The 21,612-nt window shown below is 38.5% G+C and overlaps 2 protein-coding genes across 8 annotated transcripts in view; one reads left to right on the forward strand and one right to left on the reverse strand.

Annotated features, from left to right (window-relative positions):
• CEP95 (centrosomal protein 95) overlaps positions 1-21,612 on the forward strand; it is a 74,959-nt gene that overhangs the window by 47,486 nt on the left and 5,861 nt on the right. For 5 of the 7 annotated variants that reach the window (XM_022589179.3, XM_022589174.3, XM_022589175.3 and 2 more), the window contains 9 exons: positions 3,410-3,549; positions 4,314-4,403; positions 5,529-5,658; positions 6,649-6,818; positions 6,932-7,006; positions 8,212-8,364; positions 10,927-11,073; positions 11,365-11,436; positions 11,725-12,057. In XM_022589179.3, the coding sequence (XP_022444887.1) occupies positions 3,410-3,549; positions 4,314-4,403; positions 5,529-5,658; positions 6,649-6,818; positions 6,932-7,006; positions 8,212-8,364; positions 10,927-11,073; positions 11,365-11,436; positions 11,725-11,901 (1,154 nt within the window). In that variant the 3' untranslated portion in view covers positions 11,902-12,057. Of the gene's footprint in view, positions 1-3,409; positions 3,550-4,313; positions 4,408-5,528; positions 5,659-6,648; positions 6,819-6,931; positions 7,007-8,211; positions 8,365-10,926; positions 11,074-11,364; positions 11,437-11,724; positions 12,058-21,612 lie in introns of those variants that run through there. The other 2 variants (XM_022589177.3, XM_022589180.3) reach the window with 2 other exon arrangements.
• SMURF2 (SMAD specific E3 ubiquitin protein ligase 2) overlaps positions 1-21,612 on the reverse strand; it is a 153,393-nt gene that overhangs the window by 17,079 nt on the left and 114,702 nt on the right. Inside the window, exon 19 of the mRNA XM_022589184.2 lies at positions 1-21,287. This exon is cut by the window's left edge and continues 17,079 nt beyond it. Coding sequence (XP_022444892.1) covers positions 21,188-21,287 — 100 coding nt within the window. The 3' untranslated portion in view covers positions 1-21,187. The remainder of the gene's footprint in view (positions 21,288-21,612) is intronic.

The following is a 21,612-nucleotide window of genomic DNA, read 5'->3' on the forward strand; positions in this document are numbered from 1 at the left end:
ATTAGAGTATTCTGAATTTAAATAATTACTTATCTTTACCAATGAGATTTATACATTTCTATATGTTTTCTTGTTACTAATTAGCACCCTTTTATTGCAGCTTGAAAAAGTCCCTTTAACAGAGTGGCCTAGTGTTTAGGATTCCAGACTTTCACTGCCGTGGCCTGGGTTCAATCCCTGCTTGGGGAACTGAGAACCCACAAGCCGCATGGTGCAGTGCAGCCAAAAAAAAAAAAGTCCCTTTAAAATTTTTTGTAAGGCTGTACTAATGTTGATGAACTCCTTATTCATTCAGCTTTTGCTTGTCTGGAAAGCTCTTTATCTCTCCTTCAATTCTGAAGGACAGCTTTGCTGGGTAGAGTATTTTTGGTTGCAGTTTTTCTTTCAGCAGATTGAGTATATTTTGCTGTTCTCTTCTGGCCTGCAAAGTTTCTGATGAAAAATCTACTGATAGTCTTATAGGGGTTTCCTTGTACGTAACAAGTTGCTTTTCTTTTACTGCTTTTAAGAGTCTCTCAAATTAAATTTGACAGTTTAATTATAGTATGTCTCAGTGTGGGTCTCTTTGGATTTATCTTATTTTAAAGTTTCTGGGCTTCTTGGATCTGAATGTCTTGTTTCTTTCCCCAGATTAGGGGAGTTTTCAGCCATTATTTCTGTGTATAAGCTTTCTGCCACTTTCTCCCTTCTCCTTCTGGGATCCCTATAATGTGAATATTGGTCCACTTGATGGAGTCCTTTAAGTCATCTTCACTTTTTCTCATTGTTTTTTCTTTTTGCTCTTCTGTTTCGATGAATTCCATTGCCCTAAGTTGGCTGATGGTTTCTCTCGCTTCACCTAGTCTGCTGTTGAACTCCATTATTGTATTCTTTTTTGGTTTTTTAATTTATTTACTTATTTTTGGCTGCGTTGGGTCTTTGTTGCTGCGCGCAGGTTTTCTCTAGTTGTGGTGAGCAAGGGCTATGCTTCATTGTGGTGCGTGGGCTTCTCACTGCGGTGGCTTCTCCCACTGCAGAGCACAGGCTCCAGGCACGTGGGCTCCAGAGCACAGGCCCAGCAGCTGTGGTGCACAGGCCTAGCTGTTCCATGGCATGTGGGATCCTCCGGGACCAGGTCTCGAACCTGTGTCCCCTGCATTGGCAGGCGGCCTCTCAACCTCCATTATTGTATTCTTTAGCTCTGATTTGTTTGGTACTTAAAATTTATTTTATTTTTTAAAAATATTTTTTTATGTTTGGTACTTTCTTATATTTTCTCTTCGTTAAAATTCTTACTTTGTTGAAATTCTCATTGTTCTCCTGACCTCAGTGAGCATCTTTATGCCCATTATTTTGAACTCTTTATCAAGTAAATCCTTTATCCATTTCATCAAAATCTGTTTCTTGAGTTTTATCTTGTTCTTTTGTTTGGAACATATTCTTTTGTTTCTTCGTTTTCCTGACTGTGTTGGTTTCTGTGCATTAGATAAAACAGCCACTCTCCCAGTCTTGAAGTAGTCGTCTTGCATAGGAGATGACTCTTATCATTCAGCCCATCCCTAGCTCTTGGTTGGCTCTCAAATCTTTGTGTTTGTCCAAACCATTTTCTTCATTCTTAATGGCTCCTAGTAGATTAAGGTGTGCCACAACCCTTTTTGATGTGGGTTTTTTCTCATGTCACTCAGCTAGTGTCTGGATTCCTTTCAGAGGGAATTATTCTATATTTAGTGTAGGTTTCAGTGACTGTGGGAGGAGGTGAGTTCAGGAGCCTCTATTTTGCCATCTTGAACTGGACCATCTCATCCCTGTCTTTATACTTTAATAGCATTGTTACTTGTCTAAATATACTGTTGTTTTATGTTTTTTTAATATACAGATATATATTATTCTGCAACTTTTTTTCTATTAACATTGTTTTAAAAATCTATGTTGATACTTCCAGTTCTTCATTTTAACTACTGCATAACTGAGTTCATACAGTGTACCCCATTTGTATGAGTATGTATTTTTATTTATATATATGTCCCCCCCACCATTGCAGGACATATAGATTGTTTCCAGATTTCATAACTGCAAACAGTTCTGCAATGAACAACCTGTAAATAAATATGTGCAGAAGTTTCTCTAGGATCTATATCTACTAGAATTGCTAGACCGAGGGGTTTACACTTTTTCACCATTGCCAAATTCCCCTCCAAAGTGATTGCACCAGTTTGTACTCATATCAGCAATGCATGACAGTTTCTGGTTTGCCACATCCTTGCAGATGTTTCCTACTGCTTGTTCAAATAATTATCCTGTCTTCCACCAACTAAAACTTTGCATGTTTTCCATTCACTTCTATCGACTTTGGTCATCCCTTGTTTCTCTAGAAGCAATCCATTTCTCATCCAAAATTTCCTTTTCAGTTTTGTTTTGTTTTGTTTTGTTTACTCCAAGAGTACTTCTTCGTTCTCTTGATTATTTCATCTGTCTTCCCTTAAATTTGACTCAGGTAATCTCTAGGAACCGTCATCCAGTAACCTACATGTTTCCGTGACATGTACATTGTATCCCATCTTAAAAACACATTATAAGTTAAAATGTTATTTTTATTGGCTCTTCAGTTTCTAAAGAAGAATACATTGTGGACATAATAAAAGTGTTATTAAAACATCATTTAAAATAGATCGTGCAAGTCAGGTTAACTTAACATCTTTAAGTTTTAAATTAATTTGAAAGATTTGAATTAAAAGAGAGTGAAGAGAAAAAAGCTCAGGGACATCTTAATTTTCTGGGAAAATTTATTTAGAAGGGTATCAAATAAATTTCCTTGACCTTAGAGCTATATTGAATTATTTGCTTTTCCAAAAAGGCATGGAGTCCCCCTCCTCACAATTAGCAGATTCCTGAGCATATTTATAAATGGTGGAACATAAAAAGGTTTGTGGAGGGAAGTAATTCATTAGATCTCTTAGGCAGTATGGAATTAGGAGGGCTAGATGGCTAAGTAGGGAAGAACAGGACTGCTTAAAACTGCTAAGCTACAGTAACCTTTGCGTATAAGCATTCTGCTTTATAAGGATGTGTATATGTACTTACAGCCCCCTCCTCAGGACCTAGATAGGTAAAAGAATAGCAGACATACAGCTCAGATGGCTTTTTCTCCACCACCACGAGTGTGCAGCAGGCATTCCACATGTTGCACCATTTTCAACCCAAAATTGAATATAGAACCTTAGTACTTCTTTGAGACATTTTGAGTACACATTATGTGCATTAGTCCGTTTGCTTGGTGTGATTAAACATAACAAACAGAAATTAGTTATAGGAGAGAGTACATTTAGCACATCCATAGTCTCTTTGGATTTGGTAACAGTCAACTGTTTGGTGCCCACTTAACATTTCTGACTGTCAGAAATTGATGGTACATGTCTCTCTTGTGTTGTAGGACTTGCCATGCATAGAAAGCCACCCTCCAGATCTCATTCACTTTCTCCATCTCCAATTAACAAAAACAAACAGTTCCATATGGAGAGAAAAAGGCAGCGAAAGCCAAAAGAAACAGATATCCGCCGATTTCAAGCAAAGGTATATCCCATCACTTGACCGCCATTGGGCACTGTAGCCAAATGCTACAGTGAACGTGCTGTTGACTCAAGGCTTAAAATGCATTTAATATTCTTGAGCTGAGTGGATGACAAAATTATGTGACATAGCTTTTACGTCCCCCATTAGGGAACATAAAACTTGTACTCATGAAACTCTAAAAAAACTAACCTTATTAGATACAGCTTAGTCAGTACTCTAGTGGGTTAAGAAAGTATATCAGTGTAGACAGGCATTTTCAGAGAGAGCTTTAGAAATGAAGAGAATTTGAGGTGGATTAAATGTAACTGGCTATTTGAATTACAGATAGGATGAAAATGCCCAAGTTAGGGTTCAACAGGAGAATGTATGATTACTAAGGAAGACTTTCTACTGTGGAATAGGGATTTTGAAATGTAGCATAAATTTAGAACACTTAAGTTGTTTGCTACAGTATGTTTTATAATGGTGAAAACAAACTAATTTAGATGTCTTAAAATAACATGTAACTTCAACTCAAACATGTAACTTCCACTCAAGTGTGTATCAAAATAGTTACAGGAACTGTGAGAACACAAAAAATATGTAAAGTGTTTTATGTCCCAATTACATATCTGTTAAATAATGTATATTTAATGATAATATATAGCCTGAAAGGAACTTTAAAAAAGTGAATGGAATGGCAGAATCTTAGATTGATTTTTTCCCTTCATTTTCATTTGTATGTTTTTAATAACTATAATATCATATGGCCTTTTCCCCTGTAGGCAATAACTGAAGCATTTGAAAAGGAACTAAGAAGAAATAAAGTTCAAGAGAATATTGGACCTCTAGGAATAAATGACAAGGAGGAAACAGTGGGTAAAAGTCTCTACTGTAATAAATGCCATTTGATCAGATCAGTGGAAAGTACAGAGATGATCTTCTTAAAAGGAAAAAAATCAACAGGGCCTTAATCATTATTAGCCCCTTAGAAAAAAGCAGAATTTCATTTCATGATGTGGGATTTTCTTTTATTCATAGGTAGGCAAGTTGCTAAAATGTGGCAAGACATGGTACCCAAAACTAGTATTTTTCCCTCCTGCCTAAAACTTCCATCAGTTTTTAAGGGCTTCTATTGCTTATCAGTTCACCAAGGCTTTAAAAGATAGCCTAGGCTGACAAGTTAAAGAGGGAGAGTAAAAGAAGACAGGAAATCCCAGTTGCTCCATGCCTGGTTGGAAGACACCCAAAGCATAAGTTTCGTTGCCTTTCAAAAGAATAGTTACAGAAGCTAAATGAAAGCATGGAGAAAATGCTTATGCTAAAATGTTCATAAACAAAACAGAATATAGCATACAGTGTGGTTAAAAGTAAACATCATTTAAGAACTTTTTTAATCTACGTTTAAAAGGTTGTCAAAAGAAGCAAGTACATCAGAACATCATTAGTAGTTGTATTTAGGGTGTGGGGCTATGGCAACTATGAAACTTGAAAAAGATTCAGTGCTTTTTCAAATTCCAAAGGATGCCAGAAACTAAAGAGGCATTTAACTTAGAGTAGGTAAATAACCAGACTGTAGAAATTTTTTTTAAATTAATTTATTTATTTTTGGCTGTGTTGGGTCTTCATTGTGGTGTGGGACTTCTCTTGTTGTGGAGCACGGGCTGTAGGTGCATGGGCTTCAGTAGCTGTGGCACACGGGCTCAGTAGTTGTGGCTCACAGCTCTACAGCACAGGCTCAGTAGTTGTGGCGCACGGGCTTAGTTGCTCTGCGGCATGTGGGATCTTCCTGGACCGGGGCTCGAACCCATGTCCCCTGCGTTGGCAGGCAGATTCGTAACCACTGTGCCACCAGGGAAATCCCCAGACTGTAGAAATTTGAAGTAAGGTGGTTTGGCTGGGGATTATGTTAGCTATTTTTGTCCCTATGTAATATTTGAGATGATGTATGAAAGTTATTAGACTTCTTATTTCTATTCTGTTTTATATCTGCTCCTAAGGAAAAAATATACAGAGAAACTGTTCATAAAGGAACTCCAAAACATAGTCAGCCCTGGAAGATTTACTCTAGAAAAACCACAACTCCAGGTCCAAGAGGTGGCTTGCCAAAGCCAAATAAAGCAGTTCCAAGTAAGAACCACAAAATTGTACTTTATGGAAAACTGGCATCCTTTGAAAGTGTGTGCTACATGCCAAGGACACAGCACTGAGAACCAGCATCTACCAGTCAGCTGGAGAAAGTTCCCTCTTCTCTCACTGCCATATGCTAGATTTCTGTAAAGAGAGATAAAACTCTTAATGAGGCATTTCTCTAAAACACTTTTTTTTTTGCGGTACGCGGGCCTCTCACTGTTGTGGCCTCTCCCGTTGTGGAGCACAGGCTCCGGACGCGCAGGCTCAGTGGCCATGACTCACGGGCCCAGCCGCTCCGCGGCATGTGGGATCCTCCCGGACCGGGGCATGAACCTGTGTCCCCTGCATCGGCAGGCGGACTCTCAACCACTGTGCCACCAGGGAAGCCCTCTCTAAAACTCTTAAATATATACCAATATATTGGCACCAAAGGAATGTGATGGCTATGACCAGCTGTTCCAGCTTTAGCTTCACTCTGCTCACTCATGCTGGTTGTCTTTTGTTTCTGGGAAGTTGGTAGAACCAAAGGGGTGCTCCAAAGCAAGCAGAGGGCCTGTCCAGCTCCTGTTACATTGACAGTTGGTGCCAGGGTACAGTTTCAAAGACCACTGGCCTTCTAACTACATCCCATCAGACAGAGACTAACACTCCTCAGCCCTCCTGGGAGGCAGTTTGACCACACACACAGCATCCACCCCAGGCACTGAATCAGCTGAGCAGTTAGGATGGACTTCACAAAACCAGCATGTCATCAGTCAGAAATGTTGAGGTTATTTTCATCCTTACTAGTAATTGGCTATCCCAATCAGAGAAGGAATGCAAAAGTAATAACACACTTTTAGAATTGTTCTTTTCAGGCTCAGAACCACATCACTTAGATAAGCTTTGATCTCGCAGGAAGGTGGGATGAGATTTCTTCTTAAAAGCTGTCAGTGAGTTTCTCAGATTAAGAGCATCTTTTTTTTTTTTTTTTTTTTTACCTTGCAGTGAAAGTGAATGAACACAGTCTCCTGCCCCTGATGCTGGAGCAGTTTCCATTTCTCTATGTTTCTGGTCAAACACTAAGCAAAATGTGGAAACAGCAAATTGCACAGGTTGAACAGCTCAAAAAAGATGCATATAGAGAAAATCGATCAAAGAAGAAACTCCAGGATGAAGTAAGATAACTGTCAATCAAGCATAGGAGTGTAAACCAAAAAGGGGCAGAGCTTATCCTTGATAATCTAGTGAATAGAATTATTAACCTTGTTTCCTTGTATCCCACTTAAAGATAGAAGAAGCCTTGAGAAGGCACGACCTCCTTACTGTGCTTATCAAGAAAGAATATGAACATAACAAGAGACTGGTAAGTTATATTAATTACTTTTATTTGTACCAGCTGGGCAATATCCCCACTGACTCATACCTCTTACACTTACCTGTGGAAGCATTTAGGTCTTTAACCAAAATTGATGAGAGGGTAAGGTGCTAGATACTTTATATACACAGTTTCATTTAGTCTTTATAGTAACATAATAGAAACGTTTTCTATGAAATGGAAAACCTGAAGCTTTGAGATGTTAACTTGCCCTGGGTCCCACCATAATCAGCAAGGGCAAGGTTGAGATTTTAATCCAGGTTTGTCTCTACCTCCAAGCCTCTTCGAGGTACCAGGTGGTTATAACTTAGTGTTTTTTGTCCTCTCCTTTCTTTCTCAGGTCCCAAATAGAAAGCTGAGGTTGTCTATGCCTCCATTATAATTTGGACTGAGAATCGTACATAGTACAACATTATCCTCTGAGTATCATGAAGGGGGAGGACAGAGATCAAAGACAATAAGCGAGAGGAAGAAACTTGAGTCTAGAGATAACAATGAGAACTGTAATTCTAAGCAGTTTCAGAGAAAGAAGGGGAAGCCATCAGGAACTGCATGTGAGACTCTGGTGTGGGGAAAAGAAAACAAGTGTCTGGACACCTAGTTGAAGGCTTTGTGTACATGACTTCATTTCACCCTCACTACTTTGCTAAGATATCACCTAAGTTCCTTAGTTTTGATATAGTTACTTCTGTTAACTCAAGCTCTGCTTGAACATCTTTGAGGGTGCCAGTTTTCTACTTCTTTTAAGCAGGCATCTGGGTATGGCTTAGATGACTCCCTGGTGAAATGGGGAGATGAGATTCTCAGTCCATGAGGATTGTTGCTGCTCTCTGCAGCCTTGGGGGCTTATTGGGGCAGCTCTTCTGTGTGTTTTTTGTTTTGTTTTTCTTTTTGGCTGCGCAGCATATGGGATCTTAGTTCCCTGACCAGGGATTGAACCCGCACCCCCTGCAGTGGGAGCGTGGAGTCCTAACCACGGGACTGTGGGGCAGCTCTTTTGACTGACGTGATGAACCTACTAAAGACTAAAGGATTTCTGGGGACAGACAGGCTTTCACACTCTATGCCCAGCTAGCAGGCTACTGGCCCTCCAAACCCGGCCTGAAGACATCGTGTTGGGGAGTGGGACAGATGAGAACACTGGAGTCTGTCTTCCTCTTGTCCTTAACTCTTTTTCCCCTTCCCTTTCTTAGCAAGACTTCAAGGACCGCATTCACAGGCAGAAGTTGACCCAATCAAAGATAAAAGAAAATCGGCAGCAGACTGTTCGTGCCCGAAAATATTATGATGATTATAGAGTTCAGTTGCATTCAAAAATGATGAGAATGAGGACCCGGGAAGAAATGGTAAATATTGCTTTTATGTCCAATCCAGTTAAGAAGGTAAATTTTGTCTGTAACCTTTTAGGACCACCTTCTTTGTGACTCTTGTCCCAGTGTGAATCCAAAATTCAAATGCAAGTCCAAAATGCTGGCTAGAGTTCAGACTTGCCCACACCTCATTTTATTACCCCCATAGTGCATCCCAGTCTACTCTGTCTCTACTGCCCTTGTCTTTTTTTTTTAATTGTTGTTGGTTTACAATGTTGTGTTAATTACTGCTATATAGCAGTGATTCATATATATATGAATATAATATATTATACATATATATACATGTATATATATTATACATATATATACACACTATTTTTTATATATTCTTTTCCATTATGGTTTATCGTAAGATACTGAATATAGTTTTCTGTGCTATACAGTAGGACCTTGTTGTTTATCCATCCTATATATAGAAGCTTGCATCTGCTAACCCCAATGTCCCACTCCATCCTTCCCCCAACCCCCTCCCCTCAACCCTCTCTCCCTTGGCAGCCACCAGTCTGTTCTCTATGTCTGTGAGTCTGTTTCCGTTTGGTAGATAGGTTCATTTGTGTCATATTTTAGATTCCACAGATAAGTGGTATCTTATGGTATTTGTCTTTCTGACTTCACTTAGTATGGTAATCACTAATTGCATCCATGTTGCTGCAAATGGCATTATTTTGTTCTTTTTTATGGCTGAGTAATATTCCATTGTATATAAATACCACATCTTTATCCATTCCTCTGTTGATGGACATTTAGGTTGTGTCCATGTCTTGGCTATTGTGAATAGTGCTGCAGTGAACACAGGGGGTTCATGTATCTTTTCAAATTAGTTTTGTCCAGATATATGCTTGGGAGTGCAATTGCTGGATATGATAATTCTGAGGAACCTCCATACCGTTTTCCATAGTGGCTGCACCAACTTACATTCCCACCAACAGTGTAGGAGGGTTCCCTTTTCACCACACCCTCTCCAGCATTTATTTGTAGACTTTTTAGTGATGGCCATTCTGACTGGTGTGAGGTGATACCTCATTGTAGTTTTGATTTGCATTTCTCTAATAATTAGTGAAGTTGAGCATCTTTTCATGTGCCTCTTCATCTGTATATCTCTGCTGTCCTTACCTTAATGTGAGGTCTTAATTCCCTCTGATGTCCCAAGTGTCGGTACTTCTGCAGGACACCTGCTCTAGGGGTCTGGGAGCATGTTGTAAGAGACAGGAATTCAAGGTGTGATTAGATGACCTCGGATTCCACTCAAAACCAGGAAAATAATGTAGGACAGATATACTGTGAGATCTTTCCACAAGGTATTTGCTATCTCATCCTAATCTAGCTTGGGATTCCAAACTAGCAATAAATTTCATCTCTAGAGTAAAACATTAAGGTAATTATACTTAACGGGACTCAATACTCTGAAGTGGGTCATACTATTATCCTCATTTCTAGAGGATACTACTAAGGCTTTGAGAGGTTAAGTAATTTGACACTAAGGCAATACTGCCGGCTGATGAATGCATGACTGTACTTTAGTAAGAATTCTTGATCAGTCAGTGGAGGACAAGTGAGCATATCCGAATCCTTTGAACAGTTTGTGTACCTGTGGCCTAGTCAGATGATAACCACATGGCCCTCAGCTGTGTACATGCAGTGTTTGTTTCTACTCTAGGGTTCTTTTCCTATATACATGGCTGCTTGAGAGTTCTTTTCTGAAAGTAGTTAAGAATCTTTGGGATACAGGAAAAGATGCTGAATACCATTAGTCATTTAAGAAATACAAATCAGACCCACAATGAGATAAACTCTCACCCACTAAGATGGCTAAAATAAAAAAGTGCTGGCAAGGATGTAGAGAAGTTGGAACACACATGCAGGGCTGGCGGGGTTATAAAATGGTGCAACCACTTTGGAATACAGTCTGGCAGTTCTTCAGAAGGTTAAACATATGATTCAGCACTTCTACTCCTAGGTAACTATACACAGATGTTCACAGCAGCACTATTTATAACAGCCAAGAAGAGGAAACAACGTCTATCAGTTGGTGAATTGATAAAGTGTGGTATATCCATACAGTAGAGTATTATGTGGCAATGAAAAAAAGAATTTCATAGTGATTCCTGCTATAATATAGATGAACCTTGAAAAACTATGCTAAGTGAAAGAAGCGAGATACAAAAGGCCACATACTATATGATACCATTTATATGAAATGTCCAGAATAGGTAAATCTGTAGGCATAGAAAGTGGAGTAGTGATTGCTAGGGGGAGGGGGAGGGGGAGTGGCTGCTAATGGTTATGGGGTTTCTTTTTGGAGTGAAGAAAATGTTCTGCAGTTAGCGGTGATGGTTGCACAACTCTGAATATAGTAAAATCTACTGATTTATACATCTTACAAGGGTGAATTTTATAGTATGTGAATTATATCTCAATAAAGCTGTCACTTTATACTGATTGTAGTTCACATAGATTTTTTACATACCTCTAGTTGGGCAGAATTTTATTCCTCCATGAAAATTCACCATGACTGTCTTTCTAAATAACTGGCAGATATTTAAGAAACTGTTTGAAGAAGGTTTACAAATTCAAAAGCAAAGATTACGAGACCTAAGAAACTATGCCAAAGAAAAGCGAGATGAACAAAAGAGACAGCACCAAAATGAACTGGACTCAATGGAGAACTACTATAAAGACCAGGTGGGTTCACTGCTGCTAGTTTACATTCTGACGTGCTTAATCCTGACTGCCCGGTGTCAGACATCAGCTTAGTCTGCTGAACAAGTAAGCCTCCACATATTAATTTGGAACTTGTCACTATACAGGTTGGACTGACTGAAATTTAAGGTAAAATAAGCTAGTGCTTGACCACAGTACAGAATATTGCCCTATTTCCATTAAAATAAAGAAGATTTTAAGCCTATGAACATAAGAATTGTTACATTTAGACTACAGACAAATACAAGGTTTTTTTCTCTTCCCTGTAAACAGTTTTCATTGCTGGCAGAAGCCATATCACAGGAACGTCAAGAGCTCAAAGCCAGAGAGAAATCCCAGGCCCAGGTAATCATTAACAAGATAGAAATCATTTATTTACATTTTTAAGAAATGGAAAACAACTGTACTACACTTTTTAAGGGGAATGGAGAGGATACTAATAAGATCGATCTACGATTCAAAACATGTATTCTGTGATTTTAACTTTACCTGTTCAGGTCTCTGTAAGAGCTGCTGAGAAATTATTAAAATTACTGCAGAAGCTTGATGAGCAGGAAGGTGGAGAGGGAATAAAAATACATGAGGGCCTGGATCAATGTTGTGAATAGCAGGATGACATGAATTCTCTTTTAGATGTTGTATAAGGTGAAGAGGGAACTGAGATCTAAGATGGAGAAGGAAATTCAACAGCTGCAGTACATGATAACACAGAACGACGATGATGCTTTCTTCCGGGAATTGGAAGCTGAGCGCTTCAAATCTCGGCTTCATCTGGCTTCCTTTCAGTACAGTAAAAATCCCTTCCTATGAGGCCAGACTTCCTAGGTGTGGACTTTACTGGCTCAATTCTAGCTCTGCCCTGGTAAACAATCTAACCCAGAAGAATCATTTCTAAATAACTTATATATATACTAATACTTTTTATGAAATAACTAACTTTGAAAATAAAAATTTTCTTAAAGTTTATTGCTTTGAATTTATGACCTAAAACTTTAAAAGAGGTGCACGAAAGCAACTGAGCAGCCAGCTTCTGAAGCCTATTGCTGTAGGTGAACAAAAACAGTAAAAAAAAAAAAAAAAATAGCACTGAGGACCCCCAAAAAAAGATCTCGAAATCAGAAAAGAGCTGAAGTGTGGGCTTGTCATTAGAGGTGGGACTTACTTAGGGTTAAACCTTAAACATAGGATGGTTAAGTGTGTGTAGCTTTTTCACATGGAGGCTAGAAGATGAGAATTTATGCAATATGGCTTCTATCAATCAGTTGGGAGGGGTGACAGGTGTAAGGCCCTTGGTGCTCAAAAGAGCACTAGTGATTGCAGGTGGGAAGGAGGCATAATGGACTTGAAGTGGGCAAGAGTACACCCTATTTCTAATATGGGGGCAGATGAGGAAGAAGAAAAACCCACTCAAGGGTGGTGTCCTTCCTGGAGAGGAGGGCTTCAGTGAAGGCCAGGAGCTGGAGGGAGGCTTCAGAGCAATTGGGCATATGGGGAGTTACTGATCAAAGCCAGAGAATGGCAGAGGGCACCAGAAAAGGATTGGAAGGGAGAAGAGAGGCTCCCATTAGGGCATATTCCTGCAGAAAAGAGTAGGCAGCTGTATCCAGTGCTGTGGTCCCAAGTGCTGCCCTTTTGGAATGGCAGCTGACAGTGTAGGGCCTGTAGGCAGGCAGGGCTTCCTGAGTTAAAGACTTGGAAGATGGCCAAATTTGGAGCATCATGAAGGAAAAACATGCAGATAGCTGCAATATATATATAGTGACAAGTCAATCAGTGCAGGTGAATGGACAGGATGGGGGAAATGCACAAGAGCTACAACATAAGTTCTAAACATGTTAGAGAAAAATGATAAAGAACTTCTAGATAGAAAGATATACACACTAGGGACTTCCCTGGTGGCACAGTGGTTAAGAATCTGCCTGCCAGTGCAGGGTACACAGGTTCGGGGTTCGATCCCTGGTCCAGGAAGATCCCACATGCTGCAGAGCAACTAAGCCCGTATGCTGCAACTACTGAGCCTGCACTCTAGAGCCCACGAACCACAACTACTGAAGCCAGTGCACCTAGAGCCCATGCTCCACCACAAGAGAAACCACTGCAATGAGAAGCCCGTGCACTGCAACAAAGAGTAGCCCCTGCTCGCCGCAACTAGAGAAAGCCCATGTGCAGCATCGAAGACCCAACGCAGCCAAAGATAAATTAAAAAAAAAAATACACTATATCCTTGGGTAAAATGAGCAAGTCTTTAAAAAGCTATGGTATGGATGGGTATCATATATATAATGCAGTATAACTGGCTCTGTGGCACAATGGATAGCGCACTGGACTTCTAGCCAGCCTTGTGGGGTTATAATGCAGTATAGTCAATACAATGTAGAAAAGGTCTGGAAGAACAGTCCCCAGATGTAATAGTAGTTGTGACTCTGGTAGATTATATAAACTTTCACTCTGCTTAATATACTATTTGAATTTGTTATAAAGGCATCATTACACTTGTTTTATTTTTTTTTTTAATGTTTTAGGAGGACTCTTCTGCTAGCTCTTTACCAAACTAATTAACTGGGACTAACCAAAAAGAAGAAAAAGTGAGGGAATTTACCAGGAAAGGGATGGGACTGCCAAGCAAAGGTCATTCTTTATAGGAGAGGAAACAAAAATAAAAGATGCCAATGCATTTTTGAAAAATAGAAAACAAATGAAGTGGTAACTAACTCAGCAAGTGGAGGGATGTTGCTATCCAAGTACCAGTGGAGAGAGGATTGTATGTGAATCCAGTTTGCCCAGAAGAACCCAGGAAAAGCACATCATAGTCATGCATTTGAAAAGTTATTTAGAACTATAACTTAACTATAACTGTATAGGGTGGGGGTGGGGGTGTTACAGAATGAGGTGGTTGGTGTGAGAACTAAATCTTTAAATATCCCCCACCCCACCCCCCAAATAAACCAGATTCTAAAATTAATGAAGTGCGCTATTAACCATATCATTTAGAAATACGGAAATACCAGAAGAGCTAACAGAAAGTTTAGGAATAGTAGCTTCTGGAAAGCAAGACTAGGGATGAGGGGAAAGGGTGATGAAGAGTCACCCTCCCCCAGTTTTAATGATATAATTGATATATAAACTTACACAGTTTTATATATCAATGATTTGATAAGTATACATGAAATGATTCAAGTTTAGTTAACATCTGTTACCTCACAGATTTTTTTTAACTTGTAATGAGAACTATGTTTTTTTTTTAAACTATGTCTAGTTGTATATATGCATTACTATATCAGGTGGGGCACTAGAGAAATTACCTGCCTGTCCTATAAAATGTAAGAAGGAAAAGAGAACCTGTGTTGAGGTAAGGCAGGAGAATAGAACCTTTAGTGAGGGAACTAAGGGTGTAGGGGAAATTTGTTCGCAATGGAAAGAGGCATCATGTTGAAAAACGGTTAGGGGGAGTCTGCAATGGGAGAAAGAGACAGGCAGGGCAGACAGAAGATGATGTCATTAAGAGAAATGGTATAAAGAAGGAATCCAAAATTGGGGTTTAAGCTGAATCTTACAGAGTAATCTATTAGATCCCAAATCCAGACATGCTGAAAACATGTTTTATCTGGCATTTCAAGCCATTTGAACCATTACCCAGAATTTGATGTGACCAGTTTCTTATATTAAAAAAAACATTAAATTTGAACTGCGTTTAAAACTTTGCCCCCTGAAGAACAAAGCTGGAGGCATGAGGCTCCCTGGTTTCAAACTATATTACAAAGCTATAGTACTCAAAACAGCATGGTATTGGCAAAAAGACACAAATTAATGGGACAGAACAGAGAGCCCAAAATAAACCCACAAATACATAATCAATTAATAACAAGTGAGCCAAGAATATACAACAGGGAAAGGACAGTCTCTTAAATACTGTTGGGAAAACTGAACAGCCATATGCAAAAGAATGATGCTGGACCACTGTCTTAACCGTACACAAATAATTAACTCAGAATGGATTAAGACTTTAAGACCTGGAACCATAAAACTCCTAGAAGAAAAAGGTGGTAAGCTCACTGACATCAGTCCTGGCAATGATTCTCTTTGGATTTGACACCAAAAGCAAAAATCAACAAGTGGAACTACATCAAACCAAAAAGCTTCTGCACAGCAAAGCAAACCATCAACAAAATGAAAAGGCAACCACTGAATGGGGGGAAATATTTGCAAATCAGACATCTGATAAGGGATTCATATCCAAAATACATAAAGCACATATACAACTGAACAGCAAACAATCTAATTATAAAATGGGCAGAGGAACCGAATAGATGTTTTTCCAAAGAAGATATACTGAGGGTCAACAGGTACATGAAAAGGTGGTCAACAACACTAATCATGAGGGAAATGCAAAACAAAACCACATATCAAAATCCCAATGAGAGATCATCTCATAACCGTTTGGCTGGCTGTTACCAAAAAGAAGTGTTGACAAATATGTAGAGAAAAGGGACCCCTGGTGCACTGTTGGTGGGAATATAAATTGGTGCAGCCACTGTGGAGGTTCCTCAAGAAATTAAAAACAGACCTAACATATGACTCAGCAATTTCACTTCTGAGTATTTATCTGAAGAAAATGAAACACTGACTGGAAAAGCTGTCTGCACCCCCATGTTCACTGAAGCATTATATACAATAGCCAAGATACAGAAACAACCTAAAAGTCCACGGATGAATGAATGGATAAAGAAAATGTGTATGTACACACAATGAAATATTCAGCTATTTTTTTTTAAAAAAAGGAAATCTTGTCATTTGCAACACAATTGACCTTGAGGGCATTATGCTAAGTAAAATAAGACAAACACCATATGATCTCACTTATATGCGGAATTTAAAACAACAAAAACAAACCCTCCCACGCCCCAAAACCAAGCTCATAGATACAGAGAACAGACTGGTGGTTGTCAGAGATGGTGAATGGGCAAAATGGGTGAAGGGAGGCCAAAAGGTATAAACTTTCAATTATAAAATAGGTCATAGGGATGTAATGTACAGCACGATGAGTACAGCTAACAATGTATTGCATATTTGAAAGTTGCTAAGACAGATCTTAAAAGTTCTCATCACAAGGAAAAGAAAATTTTATGACTGTGTGGTGATGGATGTTAGACTAATTGTGATCATTTCACAAATATCAAATCATTATGGTGTATACCTGAAACTTATATAATGTGGTATGTCAGTCATACCTCAGTTAAAAAGCAAAACTTTGTCCTTCTGGTGTCGATGGTTCTCCACCTTCTTGCCATGCCAGCATCGTCTTTGGGAGGAGTGAGTGGTCTCAAAGGTTGAGTGTGGTGTGCTCTCCATCTTTACTTTCCTGGGCTGAAAATCAAAAGACTTCATAAACACTTAAGTCAGCAGGAGGAAAATCTTGGATGGATCGCTTACCCACCCCACAGGCTGCTACAGTTGCCTCTCCACCTCCTTTGCTTACAAAACACTGTAAGAGAGAAGTGGGGTTTACAGCTCAGACTATTTTGATAACCTAGATCAAACCAGCCCAAATATCCACAAAAGGTATGCTAGGATCTGAGATGTCATGGGGAAAGGGGGATGGGGGAACAAACCAGCTGTTTTAAAAACCAAGTCTGGGATGTGAAGCCTTGCTTAGGTGAGGTATTTAATCCTGTGCTCCTGTCATGACCAACTTCTTTGCTATACACAAACTGAGTTCTGAGTACCTCAGTTTGCACTTCAGCGTCTACCGAGATACGCTAGAAGCACTAGTTTGGAAGTTCAGTTTTTTAACAACCATCTAAAGCTAATCCCTAAAGCTAGTACAGAGCCGGACACATAGTAGGAGCACAGCAGATATTTGCTGAGTGGACAAAGAACAAGTCACATTTAGGGCACATACCTTTTAATGAAATATATCTTTAAAAAATCTGATCTGTCTAGTTTTCTAAGAATATTAACATAGGGATTTAACCCTTTTTCTGTATAATTACCGCAGTTCTGCTATGCGTATACTACAATAAGCATTTGGGATATAAAGTACAAATAAATGCAGTGGGTGCAAAGGTTAACCTTCATTATAATGAAAGGACAAATCTTTCAGGTCACCACAGAGCAGAAAAATGTCACATATTGCTCAAACTTCTGGGTAATTTATAGGTGATAATACTAAATCTTTAATGTACTAAAAATTTATAAATTTTAGATCACAACCAATTGTAAACTGGCAATGGGAGGCAAAGCAAAAAAATACATTGCAAAAGGATGTAAAAAATGGACCCCATGCCTACTTTTGGAACTTTAATACACCACTGCTTCCACTGCATCTCCCAGACATTCCTTTCTGTATGGCCTATGCTGTGGAGAGACTTACATGGACTATTCTTGATGAAAAAACATCGTATCCAGTTCTTTTTCCACCCACATATTTAGCTGGACTTTAATCCACTATATTTATAGAATTGTGAATCATGACCCAAGAAGTCATGGCTTCTTGGAAAAATATAACTGACTTCTGCGTTTCATTTTGAGGATTCTACTGCTCAACACCAAGGTAGCAAATGAGGCCCCAGTCATAGCTCTGCCCTCCAGAGCCTGTGACAGTTGTTACAGGCCATTGCCCACCAAGAGCCACTGCCAACCTAAGGATGTGCCATGGCAGGAGAAAACAAGCACCTTCCCTGCTCAACCTGGAGACAGAAAGGGGGTCCTGAGCCCTCTGAGGCTCTACCACGTGACAAAGGCATCAACTAAGGAAGGCCCATGAATCTTAAACTTCACATTTTATGGCTCGTATGCTGTCACTCTTCATAGACCCAATCAAATTTCTTCAAAACAATTCATTATAAACTCAATATTCTTTAAAAACTTTGATGCTGTGACAGTGCAAACAGCATTCATTTTATTGCTCAACTTCGGCATGGGCACATACATAGTTAATTCTTAAAAACCATTTATACAGATGTTATTGATAAAGCTCATGTAACAACTGAGTGAAAATACAAAGAATATCAAAGCTAAAACACTCTGTAATAAATACAATGAAAATGATAAAACTTTGTTTTTAAAGTCAGTTTGAGAGAAGGAAGAATATTACATTAAGTGAACTAATTACATCTAGAAACAAAACAACTCAGCATTTGGTACAATCATCATCCTAACGCAAGTACATTAAATACTACAAACGCACCCATTGACTGTGCTGCAGCCTAAAGGCAGAAGCAGAAGGAGCTGCTCTGTCAAACTGTAAAGATGTCTGGAACAATCTCTTAACTCCCATCAATGCAATCAGCTCGATGCACCCGAAGTTCAAGCAGACTTAGTGTTGTAAAATAAAGCAAACTACCTTGTATTTAAAAGAAAGGAAACTTGTGCTCTGCAGTGTAATTACAAGGAAAAAATAAAAGACTTGGTAAAAACAAAACCCATTCAGGGCAACAAACTATGTGCAAAACAAAATGTACACTATACACAGCACTATTTAAAAACTCTTTACACCAAAGAAGTAAGACCCTCAGAAACAAAACTCACCTCTGTATTGCATATGAGCTCTACAAAGTAACCACTGTTCATAAGTATTCATGATAGAAAGGCAATGTATGGAAACATGATATCACAAATCTGAAATAAAACTAGAGGAAGGATTAGAAAAAACCCAGCTGAGAGGGACATGTGGAAATAAATATTCACATTACACATGAGGTGCAAGTCCAAGGTTCAATGATACATTGGCACGTTTTGTTTGCTTAGCACCTATTTGGAAGTGATCAGGTAACATAACTTTGAAAATGAAACCTAAATCATCCTGTTCTTATAAATTATGTTGGTGATACCATAGACTGTAAGGGAGGGTAATTTATTTCTTTTAAAGCTCTATTAAGTCATTATTATAAAATTAAGAAGGCACTCAAAAAGCGATGGTATTTGCCTGCTCTATATTGTACATTAGTATGAGAGTAGCATTTCATTATTACTGCATCCGTCAGTTATGATTTCTCTAAAGTGTTCATCATGTACTTACTATTACTGAAAGATAATAGGCACAGTTACACTGCGCTAGTGCTTTCATATATGAGAGAGATGGACCTGCAACCAATAAGGTACTATCGTGAAAGCTGAAAACTGCTGATGATCTAACAGTATGTTTTAAGATGTTCTTCGGTACTACTAAGAATGCAATAGGAAAACAAAGTGGGAAGAAAAAGGTCAGCATAAGCACATCGCCACTACACAGTTATGACTGTAACCAGCTTGTATGGCTGTCAAATTTGGCTTAATGAAATAAATTTAAATACTTAGAAACGACAGGAGTAGTTCTCAACTTTTTTTAAGCAGCAAATTTTCCACCTCTTTTATTCTACCCATCCCCCCACCCCTCCTAGCCCCCATGAAAGCTTACGTGGAATTCCAATGTATATAAAAGAGAAAAATCGGAGCTGCTCTGGGTAAAGAGGGGTGGGGAGTTGGAGGCCCCTGCTCAAGTACCAGCTACGTTTCTTCTCCCTCTTTCTTTGTCCCTCCTCTCTTAACCATTACTTCTGAGGCACCTCTGAGGAGCCCCTTGGCTCCAAGAACACAGACTGAAAACCAATCCACCAAACCAAAGAACACAAGGGGCTTATTCACTTGATAATTAAGCTGCAAAATTTAAACAAAGCTATCTCATCAAAATTGCTATTCTTGATTTCACAACAATGTAAAAAAAAAAAATAGTGCAGATTTCTGATATTTGAATTTAAAAATCCACCCATGATTTCAGATTTTTCCAATCTCTCACTCCAGAACTGTGGTTGCCTTCTGGGTCATGCAACATGCCACACACCTTGAAAGCTAAATATGGATATTTCAAAATCAAATGCTGATCTTCACCACCAAGCGAACTGGGATTCCCTTACCTCCAAAATCACTCTTCAGACGGAAAGTATTGTCTGTGATAGAGTCAGAACCACTTGTTAGTAATCACATCCCTGCCCCACCACCCCACTTCATTTTAGGTAAAAGCAGGGTTTTCTAAGCTTGCTAAAGAATCTTTAGAGCAAAATTTTTCCTTTTCGTAATTTTATCTGATTAAAATATGAGGAGCTAAACAGAGATTCAGGATGGTTTACTTGATAGAAACTTACCATAATTAAAACGTAATATAAGTTAGGTGCACTTGTCACAGGAGACTTTGGTTTACAGAAATAGTATATATATCTCAAAGATAAGCTGACCCAATAAAAGAATGAAAATCCGATCCCATCCACATGATCTGAGTAGCTATAAAAATGCAGTATTTCCATTTAAGATGCAAAGTAAATGCAAAATACCCGATCATATTCATTCAAGATAAAAAATTAAGATTTTTTTTAAAGTCTCTTAAAAACAGGGAGCCCCTGAATGCATCTTATTGTAGCAAATAAGCTACTAAGTTCAGACTAAATGGTTGCATTAAGAATTTGACAACCAAAATTATATAGCTGTATTCCATGGAATTCATGCTTGAAAAATATAAAAAAAGACTCACTTAGGCTAGGTTGAAACATATAATGCTTTTAAAATATAATGCTTTGCTATAGAAAAATGTAATTAAACATGTAAATGGCTTAACTTTTTAAAGATTCTTTTATAGCCAATTGTTTACAAAGTTAGAATAATTCAAAATAATTTTATTTTATTTTTTTACAAAGAGCAAGTACAGGAGCTGTTCAAAATCATGTATTCAACCAAAATGAAATGTGACTTGTACCGACTGCTGAAGTTGTCTTGATGTTTGATAGAGTTGAAATCTGTGAAGCGATTTGAATAGATTACCTTTTATAAAAATAGTAGTAGTCTTTAAGTGTAGAATACTGCCTAACTCTGGAAATGTAGGAAAAGTCAGCATTCTTTAGGTTCAAGGTATTAATTTTAAATAGCAGCTGAATGTGGCCTCATGGCAAAGCATAAAGACCTTTTTTTCCTTGAAAAGGAATTTCAGAATTGTCCTTTCCCCTCACAGTATCCTAAAATTTTTTTTAAAAAGGGGGGTGCATTTTCCTGTATGTCAGCGTTCCTTGAAACTCTGCTGAAAGGAGGCTGTCAGGGTATAAATAGAGTCCTGGGTAAATCCTTGAAGTTGTCATTCCACAGCAAATCCACATGTTTCTTCAATGGCTGTTAGCAGCTTTTCATATAACTTTTCATAGCTTTCATAGGGCGGAATGTCTATTCGATTGAAGCTGTAATTAAGCAAATCAGATTTTACACAGTTCATTCAAAACAGTTCAACTGACCTAGCAAGTGTATACTAATTCGTTTACCCTAATACAGCCACATTACTCTTTGTGTCACATAGAAAATGACAAGAAAAAGGTTATATTTCTCTCAAGTAGAGATTATTGCTTTGGGGTTTTCCTATCAATTTCTGGATAATCTTAATTCACTTAAAAGGAATGATAAGCAACTCTTTTAAGGGTCCATTTAGTAATAAGAACAACAAACGAAATGTCACATCTGTTTGGAACTAACAGCTACATACATGGAATGAGGGAAAAAAGCTACAGA

The sequence above is a fragment of the Delphinapterus leucas genome, chromosome 19 (assembly GCF_059928025.1).
Source record: "Delphinapterus leucas isolate spDelLeu-1000000601 "Yukka" chromosome 19, BTC_Dleu_Yukka2, whole genome shotgun sequence".
Lineage (NCBI taxonomy): Eukaryota > Metazoa > Chordata > Mammalia > Artiodactyla > Monodontidae > Delphinapterus > Delphinapterus leucas.